The sequence below is a fragment of the Schistocerca gregaria genome, chromosome X (genome assembly GCF_023897955.1).
Source record: "Schistocerca gregaria isolate iqSchGreg1 chromosome X, iqSchGreg1.2, whole genome shotgun sequence".
Lineage (NCBI taxonomy): Eukaryota > Metazoa > Arthropoda > Insecta > Orthoptera > Acrididae > Schistocerca > Schistocerca gregaria.
In genome coordinates, this window is record NC_064931.1 from 512,863,785 (window position 1) to 512,878,199 (window position 14,415).

General features: G+C 38.3%; 1 protein-coding gene across 1 annotated transcript in view; it reads right to left on the bottom strand.

The window, feature by feature from the left end:
* Window positions 1–1,611: 1,611 nt before the first annotated feature.
* LOC126298712 (leucine-rich melanocyte differentiation-associated protein-like) overlaps window positions 1,612–14,415 on the bottom strand; it is a 41,944-nt gene continuing 29,140 nt past the window's right edge. The window contains exons 5-6 of the mRNA XM_049990135.1: window positions 6,635–6,719; window positions 1,612–4,383 (exon numbers count right to left, since the gene is read on the bottom strand). Coding sequence (XP_049846092.1) covers window positions 4,304–4,383; window positions 6,635–6,719 — 165 coding nt within the window. The 3' untranslated portion in view covers window positions 1,612–4,303. The remainder of the gene's footprint in view (window positions 4,384–6,634; window positions 6,720–14,415) is intronic.

Genomic DNA, 14,415 nt, shown 5'->3' on the forward strand with positions numbered 1-14,415 from the left:
AAGGGAAAGTGTTGCCAGTACAGAACTTTGTTCACAAACTGATCTCTTGACTAAGTCAAATAGATGTTTCATGCTATTCTTGTCAGGTAATATGGGTGGCCACTTCATTCGCTCAAATTGTCCAGAATGTTCTTCGAGCCAACTGTGAAAAATTGTGGTCTGTTTACACATTTGATGGGAACATGGAGCCACCACCAGATTGCACAGTGCCTTGATGACAACTTTGGTCCCTGGCCTCCAGATTGCACAGTGCCTTGATGACAACTTTGGTCCCTGGCCTCAAGGGAATTGTATCACACTCGAACCCTATCATCAGGTCTTACCAACGGAGATTGGGACTCATCTGAGCAGACTACAGCTTTCCAGTCATCTAGGGTCCATCTGATATGGTCATAAGCCCAGGAGAGGTGCTACAGGCGATGATGTGCTGTTAGCATCAGTCATCTGCTGCTGCACTCTACTGATGGATACATTCACTGTAAGTTCCACATTGAGTTCTGTGGTTATTTCAAACAGTGTTGCTTGTCTGTTAGCACTGACAGCTCTACGAAAACGCCGCTGCTCTGTCGTTAAGCAAATCAGAGTGGCTACTGTGTTGTCCACGGTGAGAGGTAATGCCCAAAATTCAGTATTCTTGGCACACTCTTGACACTGGATCTAAGAATACTGAATTCCCTAATGGTTTCCAAAATGAAATGTCCCATGCATCTAGCTCCAACTACCATTCTGAGTTCAAAGTCTGTTAATTCCCGTAGTGCAGCCATAATTACGTTAGAAACCTTTTCATGTGAATCACCTGAGTACAAATGACTACTTTCCACTGCACTGCCCTATATTTCCCTGTGTACACAATACTACTGCCATCTGTGTACGCACATATTGCTACCCCATGACTTTTTTCACCTTAGTGTAAGTTCATATGAAAAAGAAACTTTGTTATGTCCAGACCAGCAGAAGAAAAAAATATATTAAGTCACTTCAAGTGTTACATACTTAGGTGCTCTCTAATCTTAGACTACTCACTGGATAGTTTCAAGTTATATATGCACACTGTGGTGTTCCTCACTGCACAGTTTGAAGTTACCTATCCTCCCCAATCAGTGTCCCTCAGTGTACACCATGAGGTTACATTCAGACACATATGCAAATATGTACACAAAAGGAGAACATCATCATTCTATCCTTCTCCCCCACACATGAGTGTGTGCCACATATCTCCCCCCCCCCCCCTCCTCCCCCCAAACCTTCAGCACTGCCAACATACTTTAAGAGTCAGTTATATTTTATGAAAAAATTACTAACTATTGCACTGAATACAAATATTATTCTTGCCCAGCTTATGCTGCTAACAGTCCATGCCTCTGAATTTGAACTGAATTAGTTTCATTATTTTTGCAGTTTTGGAACATAATATGTATACCATCATGTCCACTCCTTCTGTAGAAAAACATCTATGTACTGTAAGTAGAAAGTTTCAAGGCTGTTTAGTCTTCAGACGACACTGTTTCACTTACAATAAAACTACCCAGTATTGAATGAAAAAGGAAGCCCTATAACAGCAAGAAATACACTGAGGATCATCTAAAATGTAGAGGACAACAAACATTAACCAACTGTTAACTATATTTATTTACAAAATCTCGCATACAATACAAAATCTGTTACGTATCAAAGAGTTATACACACAAAGGCCTTAATAGAATAACATGATTCATATGAGAGAAGTATTTGTACATGTTTCAGATCTTTGTTGGTGACATCACAGTTGTTAGATATACCACTCAGTTTATTAAGATAATAAAATATTTTTCTACAAAAGTATCAAGAGATATTTCACAATATCAACCGCTGAAAACAAACATCAATACCTTCTTACCGTCATGTTATTAAAGAGTATCATTTCTCACATGAGATTCTTAATATTGCAGTAAAGCTCATACAGGATTAGTCTATCTTGGTCAAATTTATTTCTGCCATGAAACAGTGGTACAATGTTAAGGCACAACTTTTATTTTTGCACATGACTATTCCACTTTCGCAATTTTTAAGATCAACTTATAATGGTAGTAGCAATTGTAGTAAATAATAACAATGGCAAAGTTTATTAAGAATATGTTTCTTCTGTAGCTTTTGTCCAGTTTATCTCTAAGATGAGACTTGAACTGACAGTTATGAAATTAACAACTCCTACACAATTTTATTGTGTTATGAATGACCACAGTTTTCATCAATTTTTCTTCTTTTTATGACCTGCCAATACAGTAGTCTCAAAAATTAGGATGACTAACTTTATCATCATTAGCTTTCACTTTTCTTTGACACATTTCTAACATGTACTCAATCTCCTTGGTCAATTGTTGCACAATTCGTTTTGGAAACAGATCTAATGACGCAAAACACACTGTATATTTTAGTGAAAAAAAATGTGGTATTAAATTTGTATTTGATTCAGTAGTTCTCTCCATTCAAATAAAAGATCAGTTAACAATTGCACTACTTAAAATGGCCATAGGCATCAGAACCCAATTTACAGGTAGAAGTTTATAACTTGTCAATTATAAAATGACAATGGCTACATTTCATGTTAATGTCAATTCTAACTATATCACAAAACTTATTTTCTGTGCTGCTGCTGCTAGATTAGGTTTTCCACTTGATATAGAAACAATAGTTCCAAAGCACCCAAATAATGTAAATTCAATCATATCTGTTAACTAGATCTGACATATACATCTACAGTCCTATGGCGTGTAGTGGAAGTAATGAACATGTAATGGATTCACATATTGTGAATTAGCATCAGCTACTTGTGGCAAAAATAAAAGTTTGTGCTGGACTGGGACTCGAACCTGGATTTTCCACTTGACACTAGCAACTGCCTTAACCACTCAGGTTATCTGAACATGCCCTCAGTGGTGCTCCAAACATTAGATTCAGCTATTTAAGCATGCCCCCCCGTACCAATCTGAACCTTGGATAGCCAAGGTTTGGACCGGCAATGAGGGCATGCTCTGACAGCCGAAGTGATTAAGGCAACTGCTGATGACAAGTTGGAAATCTGGATTAGAGTCCCCATCCAGCACAAATTTTCATTTGTTACAAGTTGCTGATGCTAATACATATTCATGATATGTTAATCCATTTCATAATTCCCACAGCTGCAAATCATCAAAGACAGTGTCTGTTTGTTCAGACATGGATGCATGTCTGAAGGACATAGTATTTTAATAAATGCAGACACTGTTGCCATTAATAATGAACAGATATTAATTTCATACCAATCTAAGAAAGGCCTGCAGAGGTAACCCCATGTCAGAGTAACAGAAAATATTCACTAACACCTGTTCTTGTTACTGTTGTAATGTACCAGCACCTACCTCAATTACACTGGATTACAGGGCTCTAGGCATCAAGGGAATGTAATTCCTATTGTGGAGTTTTTAGTTCAATGCAATTCTGTCACAGGATGACAAACTGAGGTGTTTAACAGACTAACAAGATTGACAAATTTCACTTCTTTTATGATGAAGTTGAAAAAACATTTACAGTTACAACAGAACTCTGCTTGCCACAATCAGCAGTGACTACTTTTCTCAATGTATCCAGGTGGTTTCATTTCCTACTCTGGAAATTCCTTTCTTTTTGGCTATCTGAAGCAGTAAATATTTCATACTAGGTTGGTAAATATGAGGTAGCTGAAAAAATATATATAAAATGACATACCAAATCATGTCATGGTTAGTTTGAGCAATGTGTGCAACATAAAAGTGTACTCTCATAGTGTGCCAATATACAAGAAATGTACTTCACACATGTACGCCACAGAATGTAAGCTAGTAAGTGGATTTTCTTTTTGATACATTGAACATAAGCTCTCATTTACAATTAAAATAAGTTCTGTAAAACATGAAATACTTATGACCACTATGCTGTCTATAAAAAAAAAAAAAAAAAAAAAAGGGAAAGGCACAACAAAATAATGGTTACACATCATTGCTTTTGGGCAAAGCCCTTCAGCAAAGAAAACACACATACACATTTACACAAGCAAGTCCATGTTTTCTTTGCTGGAAAAATCTTTTTGTTCTGCCTGACTACAACTCAATGGGCCATTTTTACAGTGGGTAGCAATCTATCCTTTTCCTAATATTGTTAATATTCCAGCCTGGAGTTTCCACTGTTTGATTATGCTATGGGAAAGTAACTTAATGATTATGAGAGAAGTGCAAGGAGAGAAAACAAGATAATGACAATACCACATTAAATTTACAGTGACATCAGCTGCATGTCTTGCTTCTATTTCCTAAAGGTCATTATTCTTAATGAAACGATTCCCTTCAGAGTGTTTCCCAGAGTAGCGGTACCGACATTTACCATATGCACCTGAAAAAAGGAGACACTAAGTATTTACTTTCTGAGACTAATGATGATTATAAAATATGTTTCAATGTTTTGTATCAATATGTAGTTCAATAAACAAATAGCAATTTGAATGTGGTGCACAAATTTTTAGAACTACAAATTAGAATTACTATTCCTTTTAGGGACTGGCTCTGTAGATAATCAATATATTAATTTTCATGCTGGTGAAATAAACTGCATTTTTAGAAGACCCTGAAAATTTTAAAAAGAATGCAGTTTTTTTCATATAATTTTCAGAAGCAATCAATGTTGTTTTAAAGCTTTCTACAAGACATTTTTCATGGAACAGCCATTTTGGATTGCTGTAACTGCTGTTAGTTAAGGTGACATGTCTTAAATGGTTGGAGGATGTGACACAATGGAATTCTAAGTCAGTCCATGAGGCACAATTGGTTGGTGTAATTATTAGTGCACAGCAAACAAAATGTAGAGATATGTACAAACTAGCACAGAGTTTTAAATTGAACATATAATCCTTTCCCGGCAGCTCTCTCTCTCTCTCTCTCTCTCTCTCTCTCTCTCTCTCTCTCTGGGAGGTGAGAATGCTTCAATACTTCATTAAGGTTTGCTAACCACCTGTCCTATATTCACATGTTGCTTCTGATGTGGCAAAACCAAATAGTACATGCGCTATAGAAATTATGACCAAGCTCAACAGGAAAGTGACTTATGGAGCCTTGTCTGTTGCGTCTCAAATGTAGTGTGTTGACTCAACTTGTGTTTTTCACACAAAATTGGACAAGATACACTTAAGACATTACTTAAGTGACCCCTATCTAGTAAGGCACATCCTCATACCATGACAGTAATACAATATACTCTGTAACTTCTACTCTCAGCCTCAAGTATTTGTGGCACCACAGAAATGTACTAGTACTTTGATTTCCACTCATTCTTAACAGGTTTCAGCACCCAGAATGGTTGTTTATCGACCATGGCATATTTAACTTTGGACATCAGGGGAAATTTGTCACACAATTAATCGACATGCTAACATGTATCAGTATCCCTATTTAGCTGTGTTCAACTTCATAGTGAGTTTCCTTAGTCTATGAAACACAAAAACTCTCTACAGTAAATTGTGCTGTAGAACTGCAGCTCAGCACAGGTCCAGATGTCTACGTGATTCACAGGTGGTAAAGAAGATTGGAGGCAGACAGTTCCCTAAGCGTATGTTCTCCATCTCTGTCATCTCGACACACTGATTAGCAGCTGGATATAATGATCTTTAAAGTAACTTTGATTGGCAGAACAATGACTGCCAGAGACATTTCAGCTACTGTACATACCAATTAGCTGATCTCTTGCTGGTAGTGGTACTATGTTCCTTTGGTATGTTTATCATTGACACTGGTTTATCTGAGAGTCTGTTTCTGGTATTAAGCTGACTGTCTCTGATGAAATGACAGTTTTATGTCCTTAGATGTGATGACATGCAAAACACATTGTGGGCTCACAACCTCTGTTCAGAACCAACAGGTACAATAAGCTGCACATGCCAATTGTCGCTGGGGGTGGGGGGTGGGTTAATAATCCGCTAATCCAGAGGAATCTGGGAATCTGGCAAGTGATTTTTTACATCTGTGTGGTCATCAGTCCTGTCACCAGAACATATCTGAACCTTTTTCAGAACCCAATCTGACAATGCACATCTCCACACCACTTGGTCAATGTAGCATGCTCTGTATCTTCTACTTGAGCTGTCTAAGCAACTAAATCTCAGCCCCATCAAGCATACATGGGACAGCAGAGCTGTCATTGATGTCTATTAGCGCATTGGCCCATAATGGCCACAATCCAGTTACACCAAAATTAAATAAAAGCCTTTGTTTCTTTAGCACAAACACACATTCAACACCATAAAAACACATCACAAGAGATATTAGATTCTTGTGTGGTCTCACACACTGGCCCTACTCATTATCAAGGGCTATTAGCTCAGAGAGAGAGAGAGAGAGAGAGAGAGAGAGAGAGAGAGAGAGAGAGAGAGAGAGAGAGAGAGAGAGAGAGTTAAAAACAGGAAGAAAGTGAGACAATAATCTTTCTGGAAGACTGGACTTTGCTTTATTAATGAAACTGAAGTGCGAGAAGTCTACGCACAATACCATAATTCTAAAATAGCCAAAAAAACATGCTGTATATTTTAATAAAAATAATCTTGCAACAATATTTGTACGGAGAAATTAATATGATATTCTGAGTCTTTATTCACCTTGATGATCTCCAATACTTCGCTTAGAACCTGGTAGTGGTGTGTACTTGGAATTGAAGGTTGCAGGCGAGTCATCTCTACCTTCCTGCAGAATTAACAAAAACGAAAGTACTGTATAAATATTTTTTGCAACACATTTTGCTGTAAAAGTTGATTACTTTCTAAACAAAATATAAGAGCTGATAGTGATAGTCTTGTAAATCACTACTGATCAATTACCTCATCAATCCATTTAAATGTCTTAATTGTAAACTATTCCTCGTTTATGCAAAAATCCCTTGATTGATCTTTTATTATAACACCGCTGCTGTTATTCTCAAAGTGATAAAAAAGGAAGGAAGGAACGAAGGAAGGTAGATTAGAGATTGTCTCATCAACAGTACAGTCATTACGGATGGAGCACTAGCACAGATTATGAAAGGATGGGGAATGAAATCGTCCATGTACTTTTTAAAGGAACCATCTCAGCATTTGCCTGAAGCGATTTAGGGAAATTGTGGAAAACCTAAATATGGATGGCTGGACAGGAATTTGAACTGTCGTCCTCCCGAATGTGAGCCCACTGTACTAGCCACTGCACCACTTTGCTCTGTCACAAAGTGACAGTTTGTAACAAGTGTAACAGCAAAAGTTCATTACAAAATTTATTTATGAAACTTTGGTGCAGGATTAGTAATCGTACTTTACAGGACCAGATTGTGATTTAAGATTTGCTCCCTTTGGTGCAAGTCAATAGAATTTATTATAATATGTCAATTGATTGTGTTTTCTACATTACACACACATTGTACAGTAGATGGTGGATTAAATTTTTTGCATGATACACAATGCAAAATCAGTTTTTCATGTCCACTATATCCAAAAGATACAGGTTGTACATGGGCTGTTAATACAGCAATGCAACAAAACAGAAATCGCAAAGGGAAAAAAGGACAACAAATCGGTACAACTACCACTTTTGGCAACACATTTTCCTGTCATGATTCATTAATTTCTGTATCAAAATATCAAAAGTTCGCAATAATAGCTAATTTTAATAGTCTTATAATTTACAAATGATACATTAAATTCTCTACAAACCATTTTACAAACAAGATACAGAGTGAGGTGGTTTAGTGTTAAGGAACTAGACCCTGCATTTGGGACGGTGTGGTTCAACGTTCAAATCCAGCCATCCAGATTATGTTTTATGTGCTTTAGATAAGTAGCTAAGGTGAATGCTGGCATGGTTTCGCTGAACGTGCCACAGCTGACTTCCTGTTTCATCCTTTAAGAATCCAAAGCGAGCTTCCTTAGTTTTCTCATAAAAACACTTGTCTCAAAATTTCTGTAATGTATTTACATGTTTTATATTATTATATCAACAACCATATGTTATATCAAGAAGTAACTAAAAGTAATAGAGCATATTTCCTAATAACGCCATAGTTGCTATTTCTTTCAGCCATATGCTGAAAACAGTCTTTAACACTCGAACCCCTTGTTTCTTTGGTGTTATTTTTTGAAATTTCATGCAGCTCAGCCCCATGTGTAAAATATAAGTGATGGAGTGAACTATTAGCCCTTAATGTCCAAATAACTGAAGGGAATGCAGCTGCATGGCATTGCTGACAGCTGCAGGTGGGTTTTTACAATGTCACTTAGTTGCATTCCCAAGTTATTTGAACATTGTATATGTCGGGAGAAACTGAGGTCTCACATTAGCTCGTAATGTTTGTTCTTTACATGGTATATAAAAATGTTATGTAATCTTATAACACATCCTATATTGTAACCAGCAGAAGGAACAGGCAACTGTCTTTTTTTAATTCCCTGAAATGAATTTCATGTGACTTGGTGTTCACTTTTGTAGTGATAAAAAATAGTAACGCTCTTCCTCTTTTAGTAAATAGGATCTGGTTGTGCATTTGAAATATTTTTTCATCCTAATAGGGATTTACAGTTAATTGTTATGTTTGAAAAAATTCTTCTGTGAGTGACATGTGACACCACAGTAACAATGATCTTGATCTAACTTATATGATGAACTTGAAGGTTAAGTGGAAACTGTTAAAGGCAAAAAGTAGTACCAAGAAGCTGTTTTGAAGCCTCCATTTAAGATCTTACATTATACAGTTTTTGGAAGCACAATATACCATAGTGTTATCTATGCACTGAGTAGGACAGCAGCCAACACATACAGTGGTACAGACAACTGTCCACAATGTCACAGAGCAATAAGTGTTATAAAACCTGATATGGAGCCATGGGGGCAAGGTGCATGTTTGTGATTGCAGCATATTGACTCTGACAGGGAGTCAAGACACCGATCTGCCGTCAAAGTGATGCAATACTTAGCACAAAAATCACATGAGATGTGACCATGGTAGATGTAACACACTTTACAACCAGTGGTAGTGTGGCCACAAGCCAATTGCTGCTGTTTTGAGGCTTTGTGTCTTGTGCCATACAAATGTTAGTACCACAACCCTGCTGTCCAATGGATTTCTATGGAAATTGTTTCCAATTTGTTTATTCACTACTGACGCGGCATTCTCTTCAGATCAGTGCTCACTTTGTGAATCTCATCACTTGTGAAGCAACTGCTACATCTCACCAAAGGTGGACTGTAACAACTATCTTAACAGACCTTAGTATCTGGTATCAGGACATTATACCAAGACATGTAATGTGGATCTACAGCATTGTATATTACACCCAGTACCAACGTTAGTCGATCTCAAAGCCTGTCTGATCATTACCCAAAGTCAACTACAGAACTGGACCCACCCGGTACACATGCAATCTACAGCTCCCAACGCACAGCAGGCAATGGTTGGAAGGACCACACAACAAAAGGAGTCACAGCTTCACGTCTTGTGGAGGAGGAGGAGGAGGAGGAGGAGGAGATTAGTGTCCAATATCTTGTCAACAACAATGTCTATCTTGTAAACAACGAGGTCAATACAGGCAGAGCACAAGCTCAGATTAGGGAAGGATGGGGAGGGAGATTGGCTATGCCCTTTCAAAGGAACCATTCTGCCATTTGCCTGAAGCGATTTGGGGAAATCACACAAAACCTAAATCAGAACGGCCGGATGCAGGTTTGAACCATCGTCCTCCAGATTGCGAGTACAGTGTGCTAATCACTGCCTCACTTCTTGCACAAATGAGGTTCATTAGAGTGACATCTACATAATATTCCATCATGAAAGATTAGCATGTGACATAGGTGTGTCTTTATGGAAAATGAGGACTGAGCGTGAACCTTTTCAGTGACACATACTGTGCAGCAGGGGAGGGACTAAAGCTCCATGGCCACAGAATGTGGTAGAGTCCATCCTCCATGAGAACAGACTGGGTGCAAAAAAAATTAAAACTTAAAATACGGAAATTGTTTTGGTATGAAAACGAATCAATCAGCCAGAAAAAAAAGTGTTATGAACAGTAATGAAAGACTAAATGTGTAATGAGTGCCCATGGAAATGACACAGAACAGCCTGTCATGCTTGGGTGCAAGGAACAAATGAAAGAAGACCTTGGTGCTGTCAAGAGGTGTAATAGCACTTGTGGAAGGTCCTCAGTAATACTAAAATAAGGAAGATATGACTGCAGGCAGTGAGTTGCACTGGAAGCATGAGGAACTACATGGGGTGAGCATGAGGGGCACATAGTCTCCAGTTCAAGATGAGCCAGTCATGTGGCAATGGCAAATGATGCTCTGTGTAAATACAGCAGTAAAGTTAGAAGGGTGTAAGTTATGCAAAACAAGCAGCTAAAAATTATAGAAAAAAGGCAGCTGCAGCATTCGAAATGCAGTACTGATGAAAAGACAAATGTATTACACCAACTAGAGATGAATGAAAACCAGAAACAGATCTCGACATAAATATAATTTATATATAAAGTAGCTGATCAGTGTATTAGAATGAATGATTAAGGTTTGTTCTGTGTAAATGTGGCAATAGACTTAATGAAGAAACTTTAATGTGGTAAAGAATGCAAAAAGAGCTGTGCCTCAGTTACATAGTGTGTGCAGCTGGTCCAGTTTATCTGTCATGTATAGGTTAATAACCAGAGAAGGTCTAGGAGAAAAGTGTATGCTGCAAAGTGAGTGACATAAAAACTGAGGCTCGGCAGCAGTGGTGGTGGTGGTGGTGGTTGTTGGGATGTTTAAGGGGGACTAAACAGCTAAGGTCATCAGTCCCCCGGCAGCAGTGGTCCTTTAAAGAATGTGTACAGGACTGGCTGAATTGAATGAGTCAAGGAAATGACATATTGACAGAACACTTGGACAGTTTAAAACACAGTAGTGTCTATTGCAGTTGCTATGTTATATTTTTATTTCATGTACATACAATTATGTGAGAAGAAAAGGAAAAATTTAAGCATATCAGTTATAATACTAGTAATCTCTTTCAGGGTTATGGATGTTTATACTGATCAGTGGAGATAAAGATAGTGTTATGTTTTATGTAATGCCTAAAATTTAAAAGCAATTCAAGTCTAAGTGGCAAGTACAAACATGCCAGAATACTGTGATGCCACATCAAGCGATGAAGTGATTTCTGGATTAGGAAGCAGGGCTGCTCCTGAAAAGAGCAATAATGAAGCTGCCAGCATCCTTTGCGTGTTTATGTGGAATGCATTGTGCTGTGTATGTAGCCATATGATATACAGTAAGACCAAGACCACGCCACCAAGCAGACACTATTCATGCCATAGTGGCACACTGAGATCCAACCCATTGTCACCTACATGGCATTCATATTATGGAACTGATTTCTTCTTCTGCCAGTCAGATCCATGTGCTGCTAATTCTGTCAGCCATCACAAGAGGCACTGATACTCTAACTGCTTTTCTGTTTTTGCCAATGAGATTGCTGGTACAAAATTATTCCACTGGCTGCAGATAAATGGAGATGTGCAACCACACTCACCCATTTTCTGCAATTCCACAGCGGCAGATACAGTTACGATTCATCAGTTTTTCTGTGCTACAGTTCCAACCAACACTGATCATCCACTGCCACCACAACAGCAAGCCACTAAATATGAGCGATTGCTGGACAGTTCAACACTGAGTGTCTCATGAAATTCACATTCAAAGACAGAACTTAACAACTGTCATAGACAGTAGTCCAAACAGAACTTCATAGACTAGATAGTTGGCTACACCTGGAAAGACAGCGTCGATTTTGATCCGATGACGGAATATGCCAGCTGGGGGATAGTAGACATACTGATAATGGTTTCAACGTTATCTGATTACAGATAGTGTAGTGGCATAACTACCAGAGCACTATCTATGTCTACTATTCAATAGGGAATGCTGACAGCAAGACGGCTCAGTGTAGTGCAAATGCCTGAAGCAAGCTCGCAACCATGTCACAGAAACACATTCTTGCTTCCTACCGTCAACTGAGCAAGTTTGAAAGGGGTCAAATTGTGGCCTTCCGAGTTGCACGATGGTCCTTATGGAGAATTACCACACCAGTTGCATGTGCTGTGTCAATTGCGCAACAATGCTGGCATGACTAGTCATGTGAATATTCTCACACCCGTAGATGCAGAAAGCCACCAGGATTATTGTATTGAGATCATACACCTACCACAGCACAGATGTGTCAACCAAATTTTTGCGAATCAGTTATTCGCAGTGGGACTATGGGCACGTACACCTCTAGCCTGTCTCCCACTCACGCAACAACATTGAAGTGCATGGCTTGACTGGTGCCATCAGAGGATCACTTGGAGGACGGAATGGCACGGTGTGGTCTTCAGCGATGAAAGCACATGCTGCACGCATGCAAATGACGGTCATTTGTAGGTATGATGTACACCTGGTGAACCCTGTCTCACGGAGTGCATTCATCCAAGCAACCTTGAGGTCTGGGGTGCGATAAGCTACAACTTTCGTTCACCTTTGGTGTTCCTGGAGAGGACACAAGCCAGCACTTGGTACATACAGGATGCTGTTAGACCATTTCTTCTGCTGTTCTTGCAACAGGAATGTTGTGTGTTGTTCTAACAGGATAAGGCTTGCCCACACACTGCCCGTTAAGCTCAATGTGCTCTGCAAGACATGCAGCAACTTCCCTGGTCAACATGATCTCCAGAGTTGTCTCCAATCAAGCATATATGGGATATGATGGCCAAGAAATGACTCGTGTGACTCATCAACCAAAAATTCTTACAGAACTACATGAACAGAACGAGCAGGCATGGTATAACATATCCCAGGATAGTATTCACCATCTGTACGATTGACTGGATGGCAGAGTCAGTGCCTGCATTGCTGCCTGTGGAGGCCACACCACGTACTAATAGGGGTGTTTCAGCTTGGCTCGATACCTGGTACATAAGAACTGCTTGTGCTATTTGTGCTATTGATCTGTAATCATTTCATGTACTCCATATGCATTGTTGCAGCAATAAATTTTGAATGGAATGGAAATGTTGCAAAGGGTGTACTATTTCTTTCCAACAGCATATATGTTATTTTAAGAAATGCTTATTATATGTTTCATATTGTGTTACCCATATTAATTGTTTTAGAGATTATGTCCTGTAATCACATATGTTGCAAAGTGCGCACAGCTATCTTTTACATCATTGAATATTCTGTGGTAGGAGGTTTTCTTCCTGCTACCTATGGATTTTGGGTGCTAAACTTGCTTTGTGAATACATCAAAGTGGATCCCCAATATGAGGGCCACATGCATGCAAAACATGAAGTTCTTGTTGTTTTACTGAGAGTGCATTCTGGTTGGCAAAGTGCTACAGTTAATTAAAGATGATTTATGAAGCCTAAATGATTGTAGCAGAGTGAAAATTTGAAACGAGTAACCATGGATTTCTTTATCTAGGAAAGTATATTTGTGGCAATGAATAAGATTTTTGTAAACTGTTTTTAAATTATTAAGTATGGTCTCCCTTATAAAGGTTTTAGGTATGTTCAAATTGTAGCAGTACTGTGCCTCACTTAGTACAGGATGTTGTCTGTATTCTCTATGATAAATATCTATAATGTAATATCTATCGAGTTACTTCATAAGTGACAATATGTATGGGCATACAAGTAACTAAGAGTGGAAATTTTGGTAAAAGATTGTACTGTAATAGTGCTGATTGAATTTTCAAATTGCATTATGTGTTTATTAACGAATCTGCCAACAGGTGCAGTACATACGTTTGGCAACTAGTTTCGAACCAGCTGGTTCATTTTTCAAGCCTGGCCTACTGTGGATGCACCGTTAACAACAAACGTAAAAATGGCAATACATGCTTTATAAAATTATCGCAGAATGAGTTTGATTTGTACGTGCTAAGAGGCACATGTGGATTGTGACAGTCATTCTGCGAACATTTTATAAACCATGTATTGCCATTTTGATGTTTATTATTAAGATTAGGCACCTTCAGTGCAGCCTCAATTGGCCAGGCTTGAAAATGAAAAAGTTGGTTATAAACTGCTCACCAAACATATGAACTGCAACTGTTGACAGACTCGTTAATAATTGCTTCATGGAATAGTAAAAAAGATGCTGGTTCCACGTCAATAAAATGTTGAAACTGAAGTTTAAAACTCTATCATAATTGACATTTAGCACTGACCCTGCAAATACTTGTCACAGAATATGTGCTGTAATCCTGGTTCAAACTTGTTATGCATGTTGGCATTCATTTGTATTAGTAAATGAATAAACACAGACTAGTTTGCTACAGTGGTTTTTCTCTGCAGCAATTTGATAAATATTTACTATTAAAAACAGTCTTGATCACGATTCATGTATCAGGTG